The following is a 24,773-nucleotide window of genomic DNA, read 5'->3' as shown; positions in this document are numbered from 1 at the left end:
AAGCCTTCTCCTCCCCTCCCCCACCCCAAGAAAGCAGGAGCAGCTGGTTGACTGATTCCCTGGAGTCCTGTGGCCTTGGCCTGGGAAAACAACAGTCAAGACCCATGAGCTGAACCAACTGGTGTTTTCTTTAAGGAAACATCATGCCTCAAACCCTTTACTGTCAGCTGCTCAGTGACCTTGGGAAGCAAGCTGTTTTTCTGGCTAGTTGCTTTGAGTTTGCTAGAGCCACAAGACAAGTGACACTGAGGCATCTATCTCAGTCCTGCAGGGAAAGGACAGGTGCCCAGGGGCTGCAGCACTGGGCCCCTATCCCACCATCACCACTGTGCTATGTGACCTTGGGCTTCAGCCTGTTTCCCTGCAGGTTAGATGTCTCACAGGATTATTGTGAGGTCAACTGAGATAATATATGTGAAAACAATGCTGCAAATAGTAAGTGTAAGAGGACAGTGAGCAGGACTGGCAGCGGAGCCTCTGCTGGAAACACCAGGTGTTCAGTAACCCACATTCTCTAAAGAGACTTGTCAGCAACTGGGACCAGATTCCCAAGGAAGCAGGCCCAGTCACCATTACTCACCCTCCTCTGGCCACATGGAGGAGGTAAGTGGGAGAAGGGAGGTAGGAGAAAGTAGGAAAGTAACTCACTTCTGCCCCTCCCACTGTGACTCTTCCTCTTGAGGTCATGTTGGGGGCATCTATCAGCATCAGTTATGGAGGTTGCAGAGTAAGGGTGCTGGCAGGAGGATGCTTGCTGAGATATCGAGATTCTTGGCCCCATCTGTGGTGGGGAGATGGTGACAGAGTTTTGGGGGAGAGTGTGACCTGTGTCTCCAGGAGTTTGAGGGCCTCTGAGTGAATGTGAAGGCTGTGCCTGCTTTGGCCATCTGAAGACAGGGGGCTCAGACAAGGTGGAAGAAGGGACTCCCTCATGTCAGTTCCCCTCAGCCCTAAGAGGGCAGCAGGAAGAAGACCCCAGTGGTTTTTTTCTTTCTTCTTTTAAGATTTTATGTATTTATTCACGGGAGACACACAGAGAGAGGCAGATACGTAGACAGAGGGAGAAGCAGACTCCCTGTGGGAAGCCCAGTGTGGGACTGGATCCCAGAACCCTGGGATCATGACCTGAGCTGAAGGCAGATGCTCAACCACTGAGCCACACAGGCATCCCAAGCCTAGTGGTTTCCGAGGCTCTGTAAAGGAGTACAGAGTGGGAGGGCATGGGCCACTGGAGAAGCCAAAGGGGCCACAGCTGTCCTCCAGGACAGGCTGGGTTCACACTGACAGGACCCTCAGAAAGCCATGTACTCATCCTCACAGGACCATCCTGGAGCAGATGGCCCCAGAGTAAGCTGAGACCAGATAGACAAACAAGCAGTTAGAATCTCTATGTCCCCCACCTGTACTCTACCACCAGTTTCCTGCAGAGAGGGTAGGCCCTCTCTCTGTGTCCCTGACCTGTACCCCAAGGCCAGCTCCCCCAGAAAGGAATTCCAGAACCAGGCCTGCTCTCCCATCCCACCCCACAGTGTCCCAGTGGGAAGAGGAGTGAAAGGGTAGAAATGTCTCCTCCCCACTTCAGATCACACATTCTCCCCGAATCTAGCTCATGAGCACAAAAGGAAGAATGTCAAATGGATGTGACACTGAGGCTTTAGAATTAAGTGATAATAAATTAGACTAAATTTTAGCAATAGAACTAACCAAAAGTTAAGAAACCTGCGTAAGATGGTATTAAGGGATGGAAAAGCATGGCTTGATAGCACATGGTCAAAGATGGGAGAACTCTAAAAGTTTCAGGTTTATACCCCTCTAAATTCAAACAGATCAATAAACTCATAATGGAAGTCTTAGTTGTTATAGTAGGTGGCTCCATTGAACTTGAATTGAATCAAATATATGTACGGAACACTGGTCTCAAACTTGAGAAAAAATTTATAAAGATTTGATTTATTTTACTACTTTCCCTGGGGGGAGTGAGGTTCAAGGCTCTCATTGGTGCTCCTCTGTGTTAAAGAACGGGTTGAGGGGGCAGCCTGGGTGGCTCAGTGGTTTAGCGCCGCCTTCAGCCTAGGGCCTGATCCTGGAGACCCGGGGATCGAGTCCCACGTCGGGCTCCCTGCATGGAGCCTGCTTCTCCCTCTGCCTGTGTCTCTGCTGCCTCTCAATCTCTCTCTCTCTCTCTCTCTCTCTGTGTGTCTCTCATGAATAAATAAATAAAATCTTAAAAAAAAAAAAAAAAAAAAGAACAGGTTGAAAGTCCATTGCTCTACAAACAACGGAGTCTGCAAGGTCACCAGGACCCTCCCATGCTCTTGAGGCCAGCTCTGCCCAGGTGAATGAATCAGCTGCTGCAGCAAACCTTTGAGCAGGGGCCCAATGTGCATAGCGAAGGTGTGTAAGCAGCGACAGGGAAATTATTCTCCCCTTCATCCCTGCACATCACAGCAAGTACTCTCTGGTCTGGCTGTAACTCCCCTTCAGAGGAAGTGTCCTTTCCCTGTGGACTGGGCTCGGTCAGGGTTGGGTACAGCTGATTCTACACAAGGAGTACGTACCGGGAGGTCCCATCCTTCTGGCCATAGTCATCTATGTAAGGATGAGCACCTGGCCCAGCAGAGTTCTTTCTGAAAGTTTTGCCAGAGTTACGTGATAAGATATAATCTCTCTGGAATTTTAAGCTCTAAGGACCATAGAAATGTGGGACTCCCAAGTGCCAGCATAGAGGGAGGAAGATAGAGGAAGAGACAGAGTAGGAGAAGAAGAGAAGGAGGAGGAAGAGAGAGAGAACAGAGAGACGGAGAGACATGGTGACTTTATTAGAGGCAGGAATCCAGCTGCACTTGAAGCCTGTATTTTGGACATCCTGTTATGTGAGTAGATAAAGCCTCCTTTTTCCCTAAGCTCATTAGAGTTGGATTTCTGCCCTTGTGACTCAAAGTCCCGACTAATACAACCATGGGATACTCTTATCTACTTTTCCTGCATCTTCAAATATGTTGATTTTTCTTTCATCCCCACTGTACCACCCGTCTTAGGACCAGCCTCCAAATTCTGTGAGCATCAGGGCCTTTGGTTGCTCTGGGGACACCCACCTCCAAGTAATGAGTACCAAGTGATGACCTGCTCAGTCCACTGGACTTCGATGGAGAGGGCTTGGGTCAGCCTAGCTTCAGTACACAATGATTCTAGCACATTTCCCGGGGCAATTGCAGCCTTGTGACTTACACTTACACATGTAAGACCCCTGATGCACAAAAAAAGCTACCACGTGCCTCCAACAACCTTCTAGTGTTCAACATGGAACTCTCAGGGTCTTTAGACTGTGTACCTTCATTGCCCTGGGCCCACTTTCATCTGCAAATCCTGACTGTTGCAAGAAAATTCTCTTAGGGACTATTTTGTAGGAACCAGCACCGAGGGCTCTGTTAATAACACCAGGGATCTCCTTACAAATGTCACCCAATAAAGTTATCAGAACATCCCAGTAGGCAGACTATGACCTTCCTAGTAATCTAGGCAGAGCAGACCACCAATGGGTGGCCAAACTCATTAGCACTTCAGTGCATTTCCAGAATAGATTCCAATTCACAGCTTATTAATGGAAATTGACCTTTAGCTGAAGATTTCATAGAAAAGGATTTAAATCACACATTGCCCAGCAAAACGATAAAAATTCCTCTTTAGATGTTGCTATTCTTTACCCAGAGTGCCAAACACTGCCAGCAGCCTCCTCTCTCCCACTCATGGCCTGAAATACTTCTCACTCTTGTTCTAAGGCAGTTCTGCAGGGGGGGATCCAGGACCAGCTTCAATATTAGCATCACCTGGGACCTCATTAGAAATGCAAATTCCCGGGCTCCGCCCGAGGCCTACTGAATCAGGAGGTCTGGCATGCAGCCCAGAAATCTGTTTTAACAGAGTCTCCTGGCAATTCGGATGCAGGCTCGGGTTTGAGTTTGAGAATCACTGTCCAAACCACTACCTGAGTGAGTCAGTTCCTGCCTCAGTTTCCAGCCCACCTGGCAACACAGAGGGCCCCAAGTGTCCAAGAGGGGCCCATCTCCTGCTCCCCAAGCAAGCTCCTTGGTGGTCCCCACTCTGGCCCCAGATCACATATTAGCCGTGTCAGCCCTTAAGACGGGCAATTTTCCTATGAAGGCACTAAGTCTCTGCGTGTTGTCACACTGGCACCTAGACTGAAGACAGGTGGTTTCTCCTGGCTCTGTTCCAGAGCCCCAAATCCATCAGAGCATCCAAGGAGTGGGGGCAGGGTGGAGCTTATGCGGAAGGAAGGAAGTGGAATGAAAAAATCTCCAAGGGAAGAAACAAATGTACTTTGAAACCTATTCTTCCCAGCAACGCTCATGGATTATAAAGCCACATTTATCTTTCAGAGTAAATAGCAATCAGTCCCGAGGAGCGAGGAGACATACAAATAATGGCCAACATGTGTTGATACTGACAGTGACCCATAAATCTCCTTTTCTTTGGGAGAAGATGGCAGGTGGCATTTTAATTCCGAGCCGTCGAATGAGAAGGAGCAAGGTTTACCTCTGCTGTGGATCTGAGTGGAGCATCCCTGGAAAGACAAGCCAATGAACACGCAGTTGAGCACTAATTGATGGCCACCAACATGCTTCGTAAGGCTCCATTACCCAGCTGGGGAGCATGGCAGCCGAAACATGGAGCAGCGGAGCCTGGGGGGAGCAGCCATCTAGGGGGGACAAGGGCCCCCGAGGTGCCACAGCCTCCCCCAGCGCGACTAACTGCTGCCACCTTCATGGAGCACATGCCAACTCTGGTGCTTTGGAGCGCTTTGGAGCTCAGCAGGCCCTTTCTCGAGGCTTCTTTTGCTTCTCTCCTCAGCAGTTTCCTCATCATGCATGGCCTGTTCCAAGCCTGCTCTTTGTCCTCAAGTGTTCAAAGGTCACTAGCTCATGTTGAGTCTCTCTCTCGTTCTATTTTTTCCCTTTTATACCCCCCTCCCACCATTTTTTCTCAACCATGGACTCCATCTGTATTCTACTGATAACGTTTGCTTAAGTGTATCTGTATCCTGAACTTGTGTGGTGGCGGTGGCACTATGTGCGTCTGACCTGCATAAATCGTACTGTGCTCTAAATCTCATCTGTTTCTGGTGCTGTTTCACTCAGCACCGTGTTCGTCAACCTTAACTGCATCGTTGCACGTGCATCAAGTTTACTGCTTCCAACTGCTGCTTTCCAATGAGTTTATGTAGACACATCTGTGACCTTGGACAATCTCTGATGAGTGTATTTAATTTGCATAAATGGTACTGAGCTCTAAAAAAAAAAGGTCCTCAAGGACCTTTGTAGACCTTTCTCTAACTTGTTGATTTGTTGTGTCTGAGAATGAGACTGGCTCCCACTCCCTGCTCTGCCACTTAAATAAGGCACTGCCGTTACCATTCATCTACTACTTGGCCGGATGCTCTGCTAGGTGTTTTTTTGCACGTTGACTCACTTGATCTACGAACAGTGTGACTTTGGGCCAGTCACTTGACTTCTATAAGCCTCTGTTTCCTCATCTTTAAAATGGGGACATACTAGCACGTACCTTATAGGGTTGCTGGAGCACAAAGTGGACTATTCCAGGGAAGCCCTGGTGTGCAGGGCAGATGCCCACCCCGCCCTGCCTGCCCCTGCTTTACTGAGTTAGGTGCTCTGTACCGCGTTCCCAGGGCCTAAGGCTGGGGCTGTGGTCTAATTTGGGTCTCCTCCTTGACGGAGGGAATGCACCTTATTGCCTTTGCATCCCCAGCCCTGAGCACAAGGTCCGGGCAGGGTACGTACTCGGTGACATGTGTGAAGTTAGGAAGGAAAAGAGGAAGAAGACTGCAGGGTGAGTTCCAGAAAGTACTGGTCCTGAGCTAACAGGTTTGGGCTGGGGGACCCCAAGTGGGGACACGACAAAAAGGGAAACTGAAAGAGCTTTTGTCAGAGAGGAAAGAATGTACAGAGTGCCCAACTCTGAGCCCAGGTGAGGGCAGTGATTTATCCAAGTCACACAGCCATTTGGTGTCAAAGTTCAAGGCATAACCATGGCTGAAGATCGCTAGTGTGCGCAGTGTTCGATCCACCACATTAGGACAACATGTTATCTGAAATAGCTCGCGTGTGACCAAGCTACTAGGTTCTAGAATGTTCTCCCCCCAACCCTGGCTGCCACCCCGCTGCTGGTTATTGAGAACACCTGCTTAGTAATGCCTCATCTCCTTCTCCCAGGAATACTCCCAGTCGGCTTCCAGGCCCCTCCTTGCCCTTCCACTGTCAAGTCTGAGGACTCCATGAGAAGCTCATCCAGACGAAGAGTCAGAAAGTTGCATGGGGGAAAGACACAAGCCTTGGAGTCAAGTAGACCACAGTTCAAATCTCGCTGCATCCTTTTCCTCATTTAGACAAAACAATTAGGCTGTGCGCCCCAGTTTCCTTACATGTGAAATGCGAATAACAATATACACATTGTAGGTTATAGTTTGTTGTAAGAATTAAGCCAACTTAAGCAAAATGCTAGACATAGTAATTAGGCATATCCAGCCCATTGGAGGCAAAGAATTATGTCTTACTTGTCTTTATATTTTTTCCCATTTCCCCGTTGCTCGAGGGCTAGCATGCTGCTTTACATCTAGTAGTAGGTGCTAAGTACTGCATCACTGAGTAAGTGAGGAGCTATTTTGTGTTCTTTAAAACTTTGTTTCTCAAAGCGTGGTTTGGGGACCAGCTGCACTGGCATGACCTGGACGCTTATTAGAAATGCAAGATCTTGGAGTCTGTCCCAGATGTACTGAAACAGAACATTCCTTTTAGTAAGCTCCCCAGATGATTCGCATGCACATTAAAGTTTGAGAAGCTTTCCTTTCGAAAGCAACTTCTGAAGCTGGGGGAAACCTAAAAACTCCTATTAAGGGAGCGAGCATTGTGGGAAGTTTACAGGCAAGAAGATAATACACATGTGCTGTGCACACCCTCTTCCCACTCCCGCTGGTCTGGAAGTGGTTTCTTGGTTTGATGGAAACCCAAATGACTTAGAATCACTTCTGTAAGATCCATAATGGTTGCAGAGCCAGCTTCTGTGTGCCCCCGTGTGTGTGTGTGTACTTTCTAGAGTAGACTGTGGTCTGGGGATCATTCCTTCCTTGCCAGGCGATAGCTCTGTCACAGATGTAGACTGCAGCCTCTGATGAAGAGCCCCAAGTGACTTCACTGTTCCTGTGTTTTTAGATGGGGAAGGAGGGCAGGACTGGAGGTGGTTTTCCTGGATCTCTGGGATGTTTTCCATTAGTGCCAGCAGGGACGCAGAGCCTGCTAAATGTAATGACTTCAAACACATTTACTTAAAACAAATGTATGGTGCTTAGCCCTTTGATGAAGAGGCATACGCTCAATGGTTATTTGCCATGAGCCTCCTCCATGCCAGGCCTGCGCGGGTCCTAGGGATACAGTGGGGACTAGAACTTGTTCCTGCCCTCGAGGAACAAGGGGCTCATAGTCTACTGAAAAGACAGATGCGCTGGGAGATAAATCAAAGAGTGATGAGCCAAGGGCCATGGGCAAGAGGTCTACAAATGACATGGGACAGTGGGCTCATGTATCTCTGAGAGAAAGAGAGAGAGGGATGAGATACATATATTCATCTATGAGAGAGAGAAAGAGAATGAGAGAGAGAGGGAGGGATGGAATTAAGTGGTTGTGCCGTGTGCACACACATATGAATATGCATATATGTATACACAGGGAGAGAGGGAGAGAGAGCAAAGATACTAAAATGTTAACAATTACTGAACCTATCTGGAGGAAACACAGTAACTCATTATACTATCCTTTCCTAGTTTTTCTCTACTTGAACACTTGTAATTAAAAGTGGGGAAAACCTTGGGGGTAGTGCATGCATCAGGTGAGCATTATCATGGTCTATGACTGAGTACACGGTAGATGTTTACAAACGTGTGTTTATGGCTCACAATACGCAGTTGCAAAGTGCTTCCCCTGTGCGACCGCAGTCCATCCTCCCAACAGCTCTGTGGGGTCTGTAACGATCCCCCTGGCTCACGAGCAGAGGCCTAGAGACCATAGTGGGGTGTCCAAGGCTAAGTGATCTAGTGGGGACTGAGACCCAGGCTTTTAGACTCCAAATCCAGTTCTCCATTGTCACCCAGAGTCTCTCTCAGGACTTATTTCCGGCCTGTACTGGGGGGCCGAGTGCCCAGCCGTGAGTAGGAGGCCCCAGTGTTTATCTTCCCTGGTCCTCCTTGTTCCCAGTTAAGTGACCCACCACTTTTCCTTTTGGGTCTGCAGGGGGTGAAGACAAGGGAGGCAGGCCCCTGGACAAAAGGGCAGCTGACCTTGGGCCCTTTCTCCTTGGCTGAGGCCCGGGCGCATCTAGGAAACAGCCTGGCTGAAGACAGCTTGTGTGGGAAACAGGCCTCTCAAAGCTAGAGAGAGCCATTGTACGGGCTCCCACTGAGCACACTCCAGCAAAGATGATTGGTCTTTCAGGCACCCCGCCAGAGGGTAAGTTTTATCACTTACCCGCAATATGAGCCAGATAAATGGCTCCTTCTTGGTTTCCTGCCAGTTATTGCTCGTGCTGCCAGAAAGTCTTAATCATGCTGCTGAAAGAGGCCGCACCCCCTCCCCCCACCAGCTGCCAGCTGGCTCCTGGGCCTCTCAGCTGGGCCATGACTTTCTGCACCCCCACAGCAGAGGCTCCCCTGTTTGGGCCCGATTCAGAGCCTGCAGACTTACTACTCCGCTCTCCAAGCTCATGTATATTTATAAACCTCTTTTCCTAACCCCGAAGCCCCCTAGGGGGTTGCTGCTGAAGCTCAAACCAAACAATGATGTAGCTCCAGTGTCTCCAGTACCTGGCCCAGGACCCGGGTCAGAGCCTCGCCTCGCAAGTGTTTGCTGGATGGTCAGTTGTGTTCCCTCACCCCTCCCCACATTCCTACGTGGAAGCCCTAATCTTCAGTATGTCCGATTGTGACCCTCTTTGGAGCTAGGGTCTTTAAAGAGGTAATTAAGGTTAAATGAGGTCACTGGCACGGGCCCTAAGTGCATATGATTTATATAAAAAAAGGACATTAGACAGACATGCACTGCAGGAGACCTTGTGAAGATGAAGGGGAGACCATGGCCAGCCACAAACCAAGGAGGGAAGCCTCAGAAGAAACCAGCTCTACTTCTGCCTCGATCTCAGACTTCCAACCTCCAGAACCATGAGAAAAGAAATTTCTGAGGTTGGGGCCCTTTCTGATGGCAGCCCCGGCAAACGAGGGCACTGGATGAATATTGAATTTGTTGGTGTCCCTGCACAGGCCTGGCACAGAACTGATGTGTGGCTGAATCTGTGAGGAAGTCCGTGCCCCAGAAGTCATCCTTCCAGTGTGGACTTCCCTGCTTGAATGGGTCATTTGGGTGTCTCTCCGGAGGGGAGGGGATAGGCTGTTGGCCACCCTCCCTTATGAGTCTTTGCTCCAGCTCATTCACTCACTCATTCATTCATTTATTTGAGAGAGAGAGAGAGAGAGAGAGCTCACAAGCAGGGGGAGCAGGAGAAGGAGAAGCAGGCTCCTCGCTGAGCAGGGAGCCCGACGCGGGACTCGATTTCAGGACCTGGAATCATAACCTGAGCTGAAGGCAGACACTCAACCAACGAAGCCACCCAGGTGCCCTCTCCAGTTCTTTCTGATTCAAAATCATCTACCCTTATCATGAATCTCAGGTGCGGGAACCCCTCCCGCTGTGTGGCATGAAGGTGGTGGCCAGCACTTGGACATGTACATGCCAAGGTGACCTAGTCATGGGGTAACAGCAAGACCTGTGTTATAGGCTGCAGAGGGAGTCTCACCAGAGGAAATTTCTCTGGTGTTCTCTTGGGGTCAGCAAGCCTCAGAGAAGCTTAGGGGAGTCTATTTGTGAAAGCAGCCCTGTACCTAGAGGGTTCCTGAGTGAATAAAAATATTTTAGCTTTTCTAAAGTATGCTTGGTTATCTTCAAATGGCCCAGAATTTTCAGTCTGGCCATCATGGGGCATCTCCTTTCTTCAGGCTGCCTGGGGTTGTGTTTGCACCTAGTTTGTGAGCTTGCCTTTGGGGAACCAGGGACTGGGAAGGAAGCTGAGATAAGAGGGAGCAGAACTTTGGCGGCTGCACACAGATTTCCTGCTAGGCCTCTGAGGAGGTGGCCGTCACTCATAGTGAGTGTGGGGAGGGTAAGCGTTGATCAGACGTGGTCAGGTTCAGAGAGGCTCAGAGGATGTCCCAGGCTCCCCTGGCAACGACACCCACAGTAGAACACGTCTGAAGGCCAAGATAGCCATGTGGGCTTTGCGGGGGACACCAGCATCGCCAGAAATCCCCATCAGTGAGAATCCCAGGGACCTCGGGAGGCTTCCTCCACCCCTTGCCCTTCAGGCCCCGGAGAAAAACAGCTTTGGGGAAGAAACAGTCCAATGGTCATTGACCACTTGGATCGTTCTTACAGAATTATTTCTTTGTCCTACTGGTGTTTGGGAATCTTTGAATCACTGAAGGCAGTTGAGTCACCCTAGGATTAAGGCAGGGCTGATGTCTCGTGTTTAAAGTGGATAGAACTTGGCTTTCATATTTTTCTCTGCCCTTAACATTTAAACAGCTGACATCAGCTGAGGCAACCACTGAAGGTCTGGGGCACTGTGATGACCTCCCGATGAGTCCTCGTTGACACCCAGAGTGTCAGTGCTAGAAGGGTCCCTGCATGCCACTCACAGGAAATCAGAGGCACAGGGGACGAAGGCAGCCCCCCCACCAAGGCTGTGCAGCTGGTGCGGAGGAACTGGGAGACCTCGATGGCACTTCCTGAGTTGCTTGGAGCAGGGGTGGGGGTGGAGGTGTGACAAAATGAAAACAAAACACAGCAGCACCAGAAACCAGCCCGGTGGGCAGCTGCACCAGGATGTTCCCAACTGAACATGGACAATGGCCACAGAATAGAAACAATGTGCTACCCGGACCTTCTATGTTTGTGATGGGACAAGAGGGACCCAGACATGACTAAACATTCCCCTCCTCTGGCCAACAGCAGTGAATGCCACCCCTGTGCCACTGCCAGCCCCAGCCCCGCTGCTGCCTGCTGTATCATTGTTGACTAAGCCATGCAAGGGGGGAGTTGACAATAACTGATTATTGAATTATTTTTTATAAAGATTTTATTTATTTATTCATGAGAGGCAGAGACACAGGCAGAGGGAGAAGCAGGCTCCCCGCGGAGGGCCCGATGTGGGACTCGATTCCAGGACCCCAGGATCACGACCTGAGCCAAAGACAGTCAACAACTGAGCCACCCAGGTGCCTGATTATTAAACTATGAAGATATCTGGTCATTGGGTTGCCCATCCTCCCCTTAATGGACTCTGATCCAGAACTGCCCCCACCCCCTTCTCCGTCTCAGCCAGTAAAACCCAATCTAGGGAGAAGCCCCCCTCAACAGCTCACATTGGGATGCCCCGGGGTTTCTCTGGGGTGTATTCTTTCTTGCTGCAGTAAGGCCAATAAGCCTTTCACTTGACCCTGAGTGGGCGCCTGGTGATCTTTGCTTGGTGAACGTTTACATCTGTCAAGTGGGGATACTAATCCTGCCCCATCGATATTCCTTACAGGGATGTTGTTAAGAAGCAAGTGGTATCATGTGGGTGGGAAGGAGTTCTTCATGTTGAAATTGCAGGTCTCTAAGCTAGCGCGATGTGGAATTTCCAAAGGGTTCTCTTTCCAGACTTAGAAGACAGTACTTTTGAAATGGAAGATTCCTATTCAGCCTTCGACTATGTGTTCCTGCCTCATTTCCCCGGCGTAAATCCCTCCTACGACTTCGTGTGAGGAATAGCAATGAACACGAAGACTTCAAAGACACTTGCCCAAGGCTGGGGCCTGCCTGGGAGGAAGATCTGAGTGTTTGTGGGCGCCTGCGAGGTGGTGACTGCTGAGCACCACCTCTGTATTTTCCTGCTGATACCACCATTCCTTCCATGAGGGAGTGGCTGTGGTTTCAGCTGGGCTGAGAGATAAAGCCATCCACCCAGCAAAAAAAGGCAGTCAGCAGCCTCATTCCTCCTTTTTTTTTTTTTTTCATTATTTTTTTTAAACCCTAACCTCAGTGGTGGCCCCGTTGCTCCAGGGTGAGGGCCAAACTCCATAGCATGGCCCCAGCCATTTCTTTTTATGTGGCCCACCCTCGGCCACAGCAAATGTCTCGGGGATTCCCAATTTCACGAACCTTTTTCAAGTCTCCGAGACTGGTTTATGCTTGTCCTTCTGCTTTGCAACGTCTTTCCACATCTTTTCCCTCAAAACTCAACCCAAATGTCTCTCTCTTCTCAGCTGACCCCTTCTGCCTCAGAGCCTTATGATGCTTTGTACCTGGTGTTACTTGTGCACTTAGCACACTATTGAAATTGTGCTTCTCCCGAACTCTAACCTGTGCGCACCCTCACCTGCAGCTGTAGGGAGCCAGAGACCCCCTCAGGTAGGAAGCTCCTTGATGAAATGAAATGTGCTTTTTCATTTTTGGATCCTCAGGGATGCAGTCTTGTGCTGACCATGGCGCCTGGTACACAGTAGGTGGCTAATGAATGCTGGAATTTGCTGCCGTCGACCTTGTTATGTTTCAGTGTGGAGCCGTATGTTGTTTTCACTATTTGGGATTCTCTCGGGACAAGGAAGCTGGAACATTTTTCACTGGAAAGTTTTTCGCAATCAGAAAGGCCAGTCCTAGAACCGAGGATCCACGGCCCTGCCCAGCTTTTGGAAATGCCCAACACATCTGAAAAGAATTTTCTCGATCCTATTTTCAGGCCTGCCAAGGAGGGTTCACTGTGTATGGTTCATTAACTGTGGCAGCTTGTATTTTCCCACCGATTACAAGTAAGTCTCTGCTTGGGGATTTTTCTTCAAGAGTCACTTTCTTTTCAGCATGCCCATTTTTTTATTTTGGAAGGATAAAGTGTCATGAATATTGTGGGTTTTTAAAAAATATTTTATCTATTTATTTATGAGAGAGGCAGAGACATAGGCAGAGGGAGAAGCAGGCTCCCTGCGGGGATGCTGACGTGGGACTCGATCCTAGGACCCTGGGATCATGTCCTGAGCCAAAGGCAGATGCTCAGCCACTGAGCCACCCAGGTGTCCCTATCTGGGGGTTGGTATTATCTGGGCTATGGTTTTCCCTGAGAGACATCAAATGCAAGATCAGTCCTTGTTGATTCCTTCCTCTTCCCTACCAGGAAACTTCAGAATGAAGCCAGGTTTGCCCTGGAGGCCTGGAAGTCAGGACACTGGGTCCAAGTCTTATTTTGCCACCGACTGGCAGTTTTCCTAGTGGTTCTCCAGGTGTTGTTCCAGACCAGCAACAGCACTTGGAAACGTGTTAGCAATAGAAACTCCCGAGCTGGCCCCAGACCCCACTGAATTAGGAACTCTAGCAGCTGGTATCCAGAAACCTTATTTTATTAAGATTTATTTATTTAATACATTTAATAAGACTATTTATTTTATGAATAAATACGATTTACGAAGATCTTATTTTAATAAGATTCTGATGTACATTGAAGTTTGAGAACCATCGATCTGGTCAAGTCCATTTCATCTCTTTGATATAAATTTATTTTTAAAATTATTCAAATCGTTAAATATACTACATTATATGCACACACACACACATACACTATAACATTATAAAAAATTTGGAATAGACAAAAATTTAGATATAAATTTAACTGAAGTCAAACCTCCATGTGCATTTCCTTCATATTTTTTCCCCTCACACACGTATTTTCAGTTTTGTGATCACAGGACACACATAAGCAGGTATCCTGCTTTTTTCCTGCTTAACATAAATTCTATAAATACTATTCAGTGTTGCCACCTGCACGTCTTCATCGGAACTGTTCTGAGTGCCACACAGCAGTGCATGGAAAGCTGTGTTGCAGGTACTTGACCAGGCCCTGGTGAACTGTGTATGTGGAGGGGAGAATGCTCTGGACACACAGGGAGGCCTCCCCTCTGAGGCGTTTGATTTCTCTCCCCTGTGTCCTGTCCCTCCCCTGCAAGCACCATTGTGGAAAAATCAAAACTGTGAGTGTTCCTGGAAACAGAGTCATAAATGGAGAGGAAAGGGAGGTTAGCCAGCAGCCCCGAGTTTTCCAGAGTCATCCAGAAACTCCATTCTCCCAAGCCTGAAATCCCCTCCTGCAACCCTGGAGCCATCGGGTCCTCACTGTGCTCCCTTGTGGCTATGTCTGGAAGTTGCACTTGCTCGTGACCAGCAAGGCCAGCACCCCACCCAGTCTCCCGGTGGGGAGGAGCCCATTGGAGTTGGTCTCCTCGCCCTAGGCTGGGGCCTGAGTGGGAGCTCCCCTCCCTGCAGGACTGGCTGTGCTCCCTCCCATGGTCCTGGTTTCCACACTGGGGCTGAAGTCCAGCCATGACCCTCAAGCTGCTTGGCAGGAATCCAGATGTCCTGCCTGGTCGCGGCCACCCCCTTTCCCTAGTGAGTGGACCTCAGTCCCCAGCTGAGAAGGCCCCTCCCTAAAACGGACACCCTCCCAGGAACCTGCATACAGCCACCCTCCTGGCTGTGAGGCTGGCCGTGCCCTCTGGCCTGCACAGATCCCGTGGATGGCAGGGACACCTCGGGCTGAGGTCAGGGTGGCCCCGTCCTTGGGGAGAATGTAACTGGGACTGCTCACCGCTGTCTGTGGGCCAGCCCCACTCCCTTTGCCCTTCCCTGAGGGAGCCAGCAAGTGAGGACCCAGCATGCTTTGCTGTACTGTGGCAGCAGGTGCAGGAAACAGGCAGGGAGGAGGTGGCAGGGGGCATCTGACTTTTGGCTGCCTTCCTTGCTTGGTGATTCATGTGCTACGGTCAATTCCCAGGCCCAACCAGTTCCTTCAACAATCGGCCACTCAGTTTCTTTTCTAAAAACGTCCTATTCACCTGACCCAGAATTTAAGAATATGGGTGCAAGTCCTGGGTCGCCTGTGAAAAGCAAGCAGGGTGGAAGACAGGCTGCTTGCTGTCCTCTTACCTCAGGCTTGTCCTCTCTGGGTGTGTTACCCTCAGTGGGGCTCGAGGGGTTGGGCCGGGAAGTCTGATAGTGGATGGGATCTGTCCTTTAGCAGAGAGAAGGTAGCGTTTCTCCAGCATGCTGGGGCCTGGCCTGCAGACTCCGGCTCCCCGTGCATTCCTAATGCACATGCTCCATCTCTGGATGTCACCGGCAACGTTACTCACATATGACTCTTGCTGCAGGTGGGGAGGCCTATCAGGAATTCAGAGGTCCCATTGCAGGATAAGTCTGGGCCTGAGCCTATGAGAGTGGAGGTGGCAGGTCTGAAGTCATAGAAATAGGTATGGCCTTTTCGCAGTGGCCCTCTTGGGACAGCAAATCCAAGACCAATCTAATTGCAGCTAATTGGGATTTTTCTTTTTAATTTTAATTTTTTCTCTTACTTTCAAATACTTAAAAAAAAATCCCACTCTCTATGAGCTTAAACTCTGTATATATCTTTAAATATGCTTCTCATCCCTAGCCATATACATGTATATGATGTTTTCATAATTGTGATTCAATATGTAGGCTATTTAGTCCTGTCCCCCCCCGCCCCACTTTATTGCATATAAGATTTCCTTGTATTTATTTTTAAAAGCTACAAGACCAGTTGTTATTTAACTTTTTGGAGGTCACAGATCCCTTTGATAATCTGCCAGAGTTATGACCTCTCTCCCTCACTCAAAGTGCACAGACACATGGCCTTGGGTGCCATCCCAGGAGGCAACCAGACTCCAGAAACCCACCTCGCCAAGTTAATATCCCTCGTGTTACACTGTGAGTGCCTGGAGGCCAGCCCTAAGCCTTCTATTTATGAATTCCATCTTTATTACCCAAAAGATCCTGGAACTTTTAGTACTTTAGTAGGTATTTGAAACAATGCTTGTTTAAAGATGGACTTACTGCTAACTGGATGGTTTATTGTTAGGCATTCCGGTCGTTTCTAGTTTCTGGCCTTTGTGACCTGGGCTGCTGTCAACTCCTACCTAGAATTTGCTTTACTTTTCTTCATCCCAGAAGGCCTGTCCTGGGGAAATGTTTAGGCTTGAAAAACATGTGGACTTTACCAGCCCTATACCTTTGCTAATGCACAAGGAAAGCCTCCTCTTTTGTTCAGATTCTATCCTGCGGGACCCTGCTCAAATGCCACCGGCTTCCCTAAAGCTTTCCCTGTACCCCACACTTGGAGGTAAACTCTAATGCCTCCCTACCTGCTCCTAGTTCTAGTCCATTTGGGCTGCTATGACAAAGGGCTGTAGACTGGGGCGGTGGGGGGAGCTTATAACCAACAGAAATTTATTTCTCCCAGTTCTGGAGGCTGGAAGTCTGAGATTTGGACGCCAGCATGGTCAGGTTCTGGTAAGAGTCTCCTTCCTGGTTTACTCACATGTTGGAAAAAGAGCAAGCTCCCTGGAGTCCCTTTTATTTATTTTTATTTTTATTTTTATTTTTATTTTTATTTTTTGGAGTCCCTTTTATAAAGGCACTAATCCCATTCAGAGGGCTTCATCCTTATGACCAAATCATTTCCCCAAGTCCGCACCTAACTATCGGCATATTGGGGTTAGGGCTTCAACATGAATTTGGAGGAAACAAACATTCAACCCATCGTACTCCTTTCTAGTGGTACTCATCACATTCCATGTCCTAGTCATGAAAATTTTATATACACATCTTATCTCCTTTTTTTGACTCAATGATATACTTCATGTATATGATACCCAGGACAGATCATTTTAATATGCCTCTGCTCTGTAAGACAAAATTGTTCTCAGTAATGTTGCAAAAATCAGGAATCACTATTTTCTTAATTTGTTCTTTAATTTTAGAGCAATGAACAATTTAAGAGGAAGAACACACTGCAACTTTGAAGATACTCAAATGCATTAAAAGTATTTCCTGTAAGAACTACAATTTTTACTTACTAAACAAAATATAGTTGACTCTTGAACAACACAGATTTGAATTGTATGGGTGCAAATATATGTGGATTTTTCCCCATAAATACAACAGAGTACTGTAAATTGGTTTTCTCTTCCTTATGATTTTCTTAATAACATTTTCTTTTTTCCAGCTTATTTCTTGTAAGAATACAATATGTAATACATATAACAAGCAAAATAGATGTTAATCGACTGTTTATGTTACCGGTAAGGCTTCTAGTCAACAGTAGGCTGTTAGTAGTTAAGTTTTGGGGAATTCAAAAATTATATGTGGCTTTTTGACTGCATGGGGTGGGGGGGTCAGTGCCCCTAATCCACGTGTTGCTCAAGGGCCAACTGTATTATACCTCCCAGTTCCCTGTTAATATCTGTCTTACTGTATTACATTATAAACATAAAAACTCTAAATGGTGGTCACATAGGATAACAGAATGTAAGTTCTCAGGTTTTGCTTCTTTGTCTTCACAATCATTATGTATCATCTTTGATTTTGAATTTTCTGTTTCTATGTAGGGAAATGCAGTAAGTATCATAGAAGTTGGAGACATGGGGTGATCAGAATGAGTTGGGAGGTTTCAAAACCATGACACCTGCAGTGAGCACATCACCAAATGGGTAAATGTCAGGGGCCAACCACATAACTGGGAGTTCTCAAAATTAACCTCAATAGGGACGCCTGGGTGGCTCAGCAGTTGAGCATCTGCCTTTGGCTCAGGACATGATCTCGGAGTCCTGGGATGGAGTCCCACATCGATCTCCCTGCATGGAGCCTGCTTCTCCCTCTGCCTGTGTCTCTGCCTCTTTCTCTGTGTCTCTCGTGAATAAATAGATAAAATCTTAAAAAAAGTAATGTTGATAGGGAACATAATTTTTATTAAAGGGTAAGTAATAAAAATGTGATCATTCGAAGTTTACACATATATTAATAAAACCCAACAATAACCATAGCAGTTGTTTGCAACTTTAGTAAAAAACTGTTTTGAGAGGTAGGAGGTCTATTTTTATCACTGACATCTGGGGTAGATGGCTCCCATCTCCCCACCCCTGGTCCACCCCTGATTCAACAGCTCAGGGCAGGATTTGGGGACAAGGGCCAACTTGTACAGTGTCTACTGTCCAAATGCAGTGGTTCTGGAATGGCCTATATGTGAAGCCGATTTTCTTCATGTACTCCAAACAAAGCAACACATCACAATCCACTGAAAACAGACACAGATAAAAGAATCCAGCCCTTTTCTATTAAGCCAGACATTCAAGAAATTTGCAACACTTCTTCGTAAAACAATATCACTCTTCAGACTCCCTTTTTACTGTTGTTGTTTTGAAAATATGAGGTATTTCTCATAATATATGTATTGATACCAATAGGTTTGCTGTTCTTTTTGAAGGCATTACAATTTACAAAAATCCCTCAATTTTAGTCTCTAATATCATAAATATCGATAGCTGTGTTCCACGCAGAAAACAAAACAAAACAAAACTCTAGCTCTTTGGAGTCCTAAGGAATTTTTCCGTATGTAACGGTGTCCCGAGATCAAGAAGTTTGCGAACTGCCACACACGTGTGTGGCCTTATACACGGCAGATGCTTGCACGGGGGGATGGTTAAAGGAGTGAGGGACTCAGTGGGTGGGTGCCAGCGCCTTCTGGGATTTGGAAGCTGCAGCTGGGATGGGAGGGAGGGACAGGCCCCTGGAGGCAGTGGTGATGGATACCTGGAAGGTGGGGTTGCCAGGGCCTGGGAGCAGCAGCTTCCATCTGAGAGCAGTGTGGGCTCTCGTGGCCACACCAGTGGGGTGGGTCTGGGCCTCAAGCTGTGAGGTCTGGGGATGAGGGTGATGGTAGCTCTGTGCCCCGGGGGAACAGATCCTGTTCCCCTTGGTGCTGACAGATTGGAACAACTGCCCCGGTCCATATTTCTGAATGAGAACTGAACAGAACTGTTTTTGAGGGGCCTCTGGCTGTCACATCCCTGGCAGTGAGCACAATGGAAAGAGAGAAAGGCCTGGAGCCTCAGATTGAGCTGTCTGTGCTTCTCCTTTCTTGGCTCTGAACAGCCATGGGACCCCTGCATGGTCACCCAAATGCTGGCTCACTCTCCCACATGGCGAGGATGGGCTAACAGCTGGCACGTACCGGGTGCACAGAGCCGGAGTGGGTCCATTAGTAAGTCGTTCATAAAAACAAAAAGAGGCAGGCCGGGAGGGGTGAGGTTCAGGAGGAAGTGTCCTTGGGGGAGCTCTTCCTGGCCCAAGGCTAGTGACAGTGGGAGCTTTGTACAGATTGGGGTTTCCCAACACTTGACCCACTAGGTGCACTTTGCCCTGGATAACTCGTTGTGGGCACTGTCACGTGCACTGTAGAATGTTTAGTAGCGTATCTGGCCTCTGCCCATTACATGCCAATAGCACTCTATCCCCAACTGTGACAATTGAAAAATGTCTCTGGACATTGCCAAATGTCCCCTAGGGGACAGTTTTGCCCCTGGTTGAGACCTGCCAGTCTAGATACTCATCTGACGAGGCCTCCACTGTGGGCACTTGCTTCCAGCCAGTGCCTTGGACGACGATGCCCCAGCATCATACACAGATTGGGCTCAAGCACAAAGAGTTTTGCCAAGGGATTCTGCTTGCAAGGGAGCAAGAGACCTCTGGACTCTGATCCTTTTCCCTGAAGAACCCTCCTGCTCATCATGGCTGCTTCCCCCAGCTTTGGGACAAACCAGGCCCTGAGGAAGCAGCAGCTGACAACACAACATCTGTTGATAGAAATCTGGACAACGTCCAGCAGCCTGGAGGAGGCTGACTTGCCCTTCAGCCTCCTGCTCAGCATCGATGGCTTCTGACCTCCAGGTCTCCACCTAAAACCATTCTGAGCCCATCGACAGCACAACGGGTAAATGAAGGGAGACATATTCCCACGATGGAATGCTTCTGCCCCTAGAATGAATGAGTCACCACCACATACATGTGCCCCGGATGAGTCTCACCAGGGTAATGTTCGTGAAAGAAGCCAGAAGCAAAAGAGCACATTCTGTATGCTTCCCTAATGAGAAGTTCCCCCCAAAGGCAACATAATCTATGTTAAGGCTCAAGGGGTACACAAAAGAAGCTTCTGGGATGTAGGTTCCGATTACCACCATTCACTGGGCAGTTATGATCTAGGTACTTTTCTTAATATATGTTATACTTTGATACAAAATAAACAAACAAAGACCACATTCTGGGCCAAAGGTCAGGGCAGACCCTTCAGCAAAATCCTGGTCAACCCAGGAAATAATAATCATCAGCGAATTTGCCTGTCTGCCTCTAAATTATTATTGTCATTTTTGGACCTGCTTCATGCATGAGATGATGAATGCAAAATAATAGGCACAATGCTTGACATAGAAAATGCTTAGTAAATGGTAATAATTAATACTACCAATCAGTTATTAACTGGCCTGTGATGAAAAATAATAATAAAATAACAAACAGCCCTTTTGAAAGGGGAAACAAAATTCTGGAATTTTCACATATATTGGTCACTAAATTTCTCATTCTCAAGGTTTTTAGAGGTCCTTCCAAGCACAGTCTTTGAGAAAAGAGAAATCTAAACCCTCTACCTTAGAGTTACTAGCTCCTGACCAGCACACACACAAAAAAGTCCCAAATATCTGTATAATTTGGCCAAATTGCTCACTTTACTTCATATTTGTCATTTACTGATTCAATGTACTGTTTAGCCAGGCACCTGGAGTCCACCTACCTGATCAGGCATTTGGATCTTTGGCCAACAATCTGGTTTATGAATTTACAGATCAAACGGGTGTGACTGCTGTTGGATTCCTCAATCTCAGAGTAAACCTTCAGCAGAAAAAAATGAAGCCTAGAGAATGTGCAACACTATCTCTTCCTTAGACCTGTCTGGAAATAGGACTCTACAAATTCCTCTCTCCTCTGAGAGAGCCAACAATCAGACAACCTCAGCAAGACGGAGCATTTCGTTGCAAGCTGTGCTCCCCAGCCACAAATTAGATGCCAAATTAGCACTCAGGAAGATCCAAAACTCTTTCAGATCATTCTCCATCCAAGTCTTATCATGACTCGTTCTGAATCAGACACGGGAGAGACTTCAGCGCAAGCTGCCAGTGCTTTTAGACATCTCCAGAACGATCTCCTTAAATTTCAATCCTGCACGAATGGTGACATGTCCCTGTGACCCGTGACACCACTAATAGAACTGAGCTCTCTCCCACACCATCAAGAACACTTGGATTCATTTTGACAGACATTTAAAGAAGAAAATCCATGCCCATCTCCGCAGAGGAGGTAGGCTCTTACCTAGTCCCAGGCTTTGTCCATGGGCACTTGATTGGATAAAGATGCACAAAACCAAGAAAATAGAGACACATGGGGGACTTTCCATTTCTCCTGTCTCACCCGGGGTCCGAGGTCTTCTTGCTAATTTCTGAAGTTAAAGAGACCAGATTGCCTATTGATACTTTGTGAGGGAAGCCTGCTTATTAATAATTAACCTTTAACCATGCTATCAAGTGTTCGCTTCTCTTGCTACCCCCTCAACCCCAAGTCTAACTCTACCTAATTCAACAAAGGTTGATTTACAAAAGCTTTAAAAAAAAAAACAAAAAAAAAAACCCTGATACATTTTGAAAATCAAATATCTTGTCATGTATTCTTACCTTCTTGGGCCAAGGTCAAAGTTCCAAATTAATCAATTTAAAGTTAATGTGTTTGGAAATTCTGTCAAAGGTCAGGGGTCAGTGGCTCGCACATGGTTACCTCGTTCTCCCTCTGACATCAGTGCACTGGGGATGCCGGCTCACGGCAGAGGTATTTCAAATTGCAGGCTAAGCACAAAGGAAAAGAAAAGGGCTCTGGCAAGCAGAGAGCTGCCGGAGGGTCCATTTTCTGATGGGTTCAGCAAAATTGCTGGTGCCTGAAGTCAAAGAGTGGTGGGGTGATGTGTCTGTCTATAGCTGAAAGGGGCAGAAAACCTCTAACGTCAGTGTAAGAAGGAACTGAAGCAAAAGCAAAGATGCAGGACCAGATGCCTTTGCCGGGGGATGGGTGGGTGGGAGGAGGGTGGCAGGCAGCGGGGGAGAGGGGCCCATTGGGAGATGACCCTAGAATAAACTCTCCAACTCTGTGCTAATTAATGCTCGCACTGTGTGGAGGATTGAGAAGTCAGGCCATTCCACAAAACCAGGCCAGGGATATGTTACTGTGTATGACTCTTGTGAGATTCCTTAGATCTCTAGTTTTTTATTTTTTTTTTTTTTAATATTTTTTTTCAATTTTTATTTATTTATGATAGTCACAGAGAGAGAGAGAGAGGCAGAGATATAAGCCGAGGGAGAAGCAGGCTCCATGCACCGGGAGCCCGACGTGGGATTCGATCCCGGGTCTCCAGGATCGCGCCCTGGGCCAAAGGCAGGCGCTAAACCGCTGCGCCACCCAGGGATCCCTTAGATCTCTAGTTTTATTTAAACTTTATTTGTTCAACACCTCCCCCCCCCCTTTTTTTTGCATGCCTACTATATGCCAGGCACTGTTTTAGGTACTTGAGATATTTAAATGAACAAAACAGATTAACATTCCTATCTTTGTGAAGCTTATGTACCACTGGAGGTGAGAGGACTCAGATGATAGACAATGGACACAAGAAGAGATTTATGGAGATTGTAGAATGGAGTGAGAGCTATGGAAAAAGGGAAAGTATAGCAGAATTACGGAGTTGGGGAGGTAGTGATTTTAAATAGAATGGTCAGGGTGAGCCTTGTTGGGAGTTTGAACTTTAAACGAGGGTTTCAGTGGACATATTGTGAAAGAGTAGCCAGTGCAAAGGCCCTGAGGTAGGAGTGTGCCTGCTAGGTTCCAGAAACAACAAGGAGACCAACGACCCAGGAAACACCCTTATAAAGACTTTGACTCTTATGATCTGAGACATGGGGAGCATTCTGAGTAGAAGGGTGACATGATTTGTATTATTATTTTAAAAGATCATTCCGGTTTGCAAGGCTAGGAACAGATTGTAAGTGAGCAAGGGTGCAAGTCGGAGAGGATTTGAGGGGGTCATTGCAATTACCCAGTGCAAAGTGATGGTGGCTTGCTTCAGCATGGTAACAGTAGAATTGGGGAGCGGTGGATGGGTGTTGGATATATTTGGAAGATGGGTGCAACAGGATTTCCTGACTATTAGAATGTGAGATGCAAGACAAGGAGAGAGGCCTTGAGGATGACTTTAAGGACTTTGCCTCGAGCAAGCAAACATTGGGCTTGGTAACAGCTGAGGTGGGGAGGCTGTGAGTGGAGCAGTTTTGGTGTTGGAAGATTATGCAGCCAGCTTGGGCATTGTGAGGTTTGAGGTGCCCCTAGGACATTCAACTGGAACCAGTTACATCATTTGGGGATTAATTCAGCAAGAAAGCAGTGAATCCAAGTGGCTCCAGAATACCAAGACCCCTCCCTCCCAATTTCTGCAGAGTACACTCTCTTACCACTTTCTACATAGGAAGAGGTCTTCAAAGTTCTGGCTCTTAGAAGTCCCTGCTTCACCAAGAATTTTGCTACTATTGTCTCACACCAGCTTGTTTTGTGAGGCTCTCGTGGGGTGGGTTAGGAGGAGAGATGTCTGTTCCCTTTCAAGGGTGCTGACTGCTCCCATCTTCCCAAGCTCTGGCTGCCTGGCCTGTCACCCTTCTGTGGTGGTTTTAATGCACCAGCCCTGTTGTGTTTTCTTGAAGCTGGCCAGGGAGACACCTGGCAGGGAAGAGGGGAGAACTTCACAGTGAGCTTTCCAGAGCCTGAGGATGCTGGGTCTACTTTCTACTAGTGAGCACAATGTGACTTAACCTGAATGAGTCCATCCCCTCACCTGTAAAATGGGGTAACATGAGCCAGAGATAATATTTGGAAATACCAACTTAGTATTATTTTTCTCCCAACATCTCTCTCCCTTGCTCTTCCTCCCTCGTAAGAAGGGCAAACTATAGAGAATTCTACAAATCTTTTGTCTTCCCCAAACTTAGGACCTAGGACAAGTGAATTGTAACCCTCAAAGAGAAGCAAAAGGCTAACCATGTTTTACAGGGATTTGAGGGGAGTAGGAGCACTCCTACCTTCTCATCACGAGGATGAGAGCCTCTTGGGCTTTGTAGGTAGGTGGGGGAGGAGAGACTTATCCCTAGGTCTGGGGGGTAGATGAGACAGTCCCTGGCTTCCCCCAAACCCTGCTGGAAGGTGGTAAAAATCTAAAGAGGATATGGCTGTGTGATGTTGGCAGATGGGCAAAAGCTGCCCCTATGCCTGGCATGAGGTGGGAGCAGCTGTGAGCCTCCAGTACTAACAGGTCATGTAAGATGGGAGGACGAGTCCCTCAGTGGCCACCTGTGTGGATGGGTGACAGACAACCAGGTGCCACCCCCACCACCAGGCTTGGGTGCTGTGTCTGATCCAGAACTATGGCATAATAGGGTGGGGGTGGAAAGGAGAAATCCCAGAGGCCCTGAAAAATAGGAGTTCAGTAATTCAGATGGCTTACAGAAAATGAAGACATCGCTTGTATCTCAGAATTCGTGGACTGAGATCCATCCCTGTACAAAAGGAGGTATGTCATGAGTATTAGAGATTTGCATGGGGAACGCCCAGCCAAGTGCCTGGTTCATACTAAAGGTTCAGTAAACGTAGTGACTTATTTTGGAGGCAACGTGCTCAGTGGTCAAA

General features: G+C 47.7%; 1 protein-coding gene and 1 long non-coding RNA gene across 4 annotated transcripts in view; one reads left to right on the top strand and one right to left on the bottom strand.

The window, feature by feature from the left end:
• The window catches only part of LIPC (lipase C, hepatic type), a 159,408-nt gene that overhangs the window by 119,651 nt on the left and 14,984 nt on the right, over positions 1 to 24,773 (bottom strand). For all 3 annotated transcript variants that reach the window (XM_049104245.1, XM_049104244.1, XM_025472660.3), the window contains exon 2: positions 21,372 to 21,498. In XM_049104245.1, the coding sequence (XP_048960202.1) occupies positions 21,372 to 21,456 (85 nt within the window). In that variant the 5' untranslated portion in view covers positions 21,457 to 21,498. The remainder of the gene's footprint in view (positions 1 to 21,371; positions 21,499 to 24,773) is intronic.
• Positions 23,173 to 24,773, top strand: part of LOC112675857 (uncharacterized) — a 67,105-nt gene continuing 65,504 nt past the window's right edge. The window contains exon 1 of the long non-coding RNA XR_007407311.1: positions 23,173 to 24,657. This is a non-coding gene — a long non-coding RNA (uncharacterized LOC112675857). The remainder of the gene's footprint in view (positions 24,658 to 24,773) is intronic.

The sequence above is a fragment of the Canis lupus genome, chromosome 30 (genome assembly GCF_003254725.2).
Source record: "Canis lupus dingo isolate Sandy chromosome 30, ASM325472v2, whole genome shotgun sequence".
NCBI classification, from domain to species: Eukaryota; Metazoa; Chordata; class Mammalia; order Carnivora; family Canidae; genus Canis; species Canis lupus.
The sequence above is the reverse complement of the archived record's forward strand: the minus strand, read 5'-3'. Positions and strand labels throughout refer to the sequence as shown.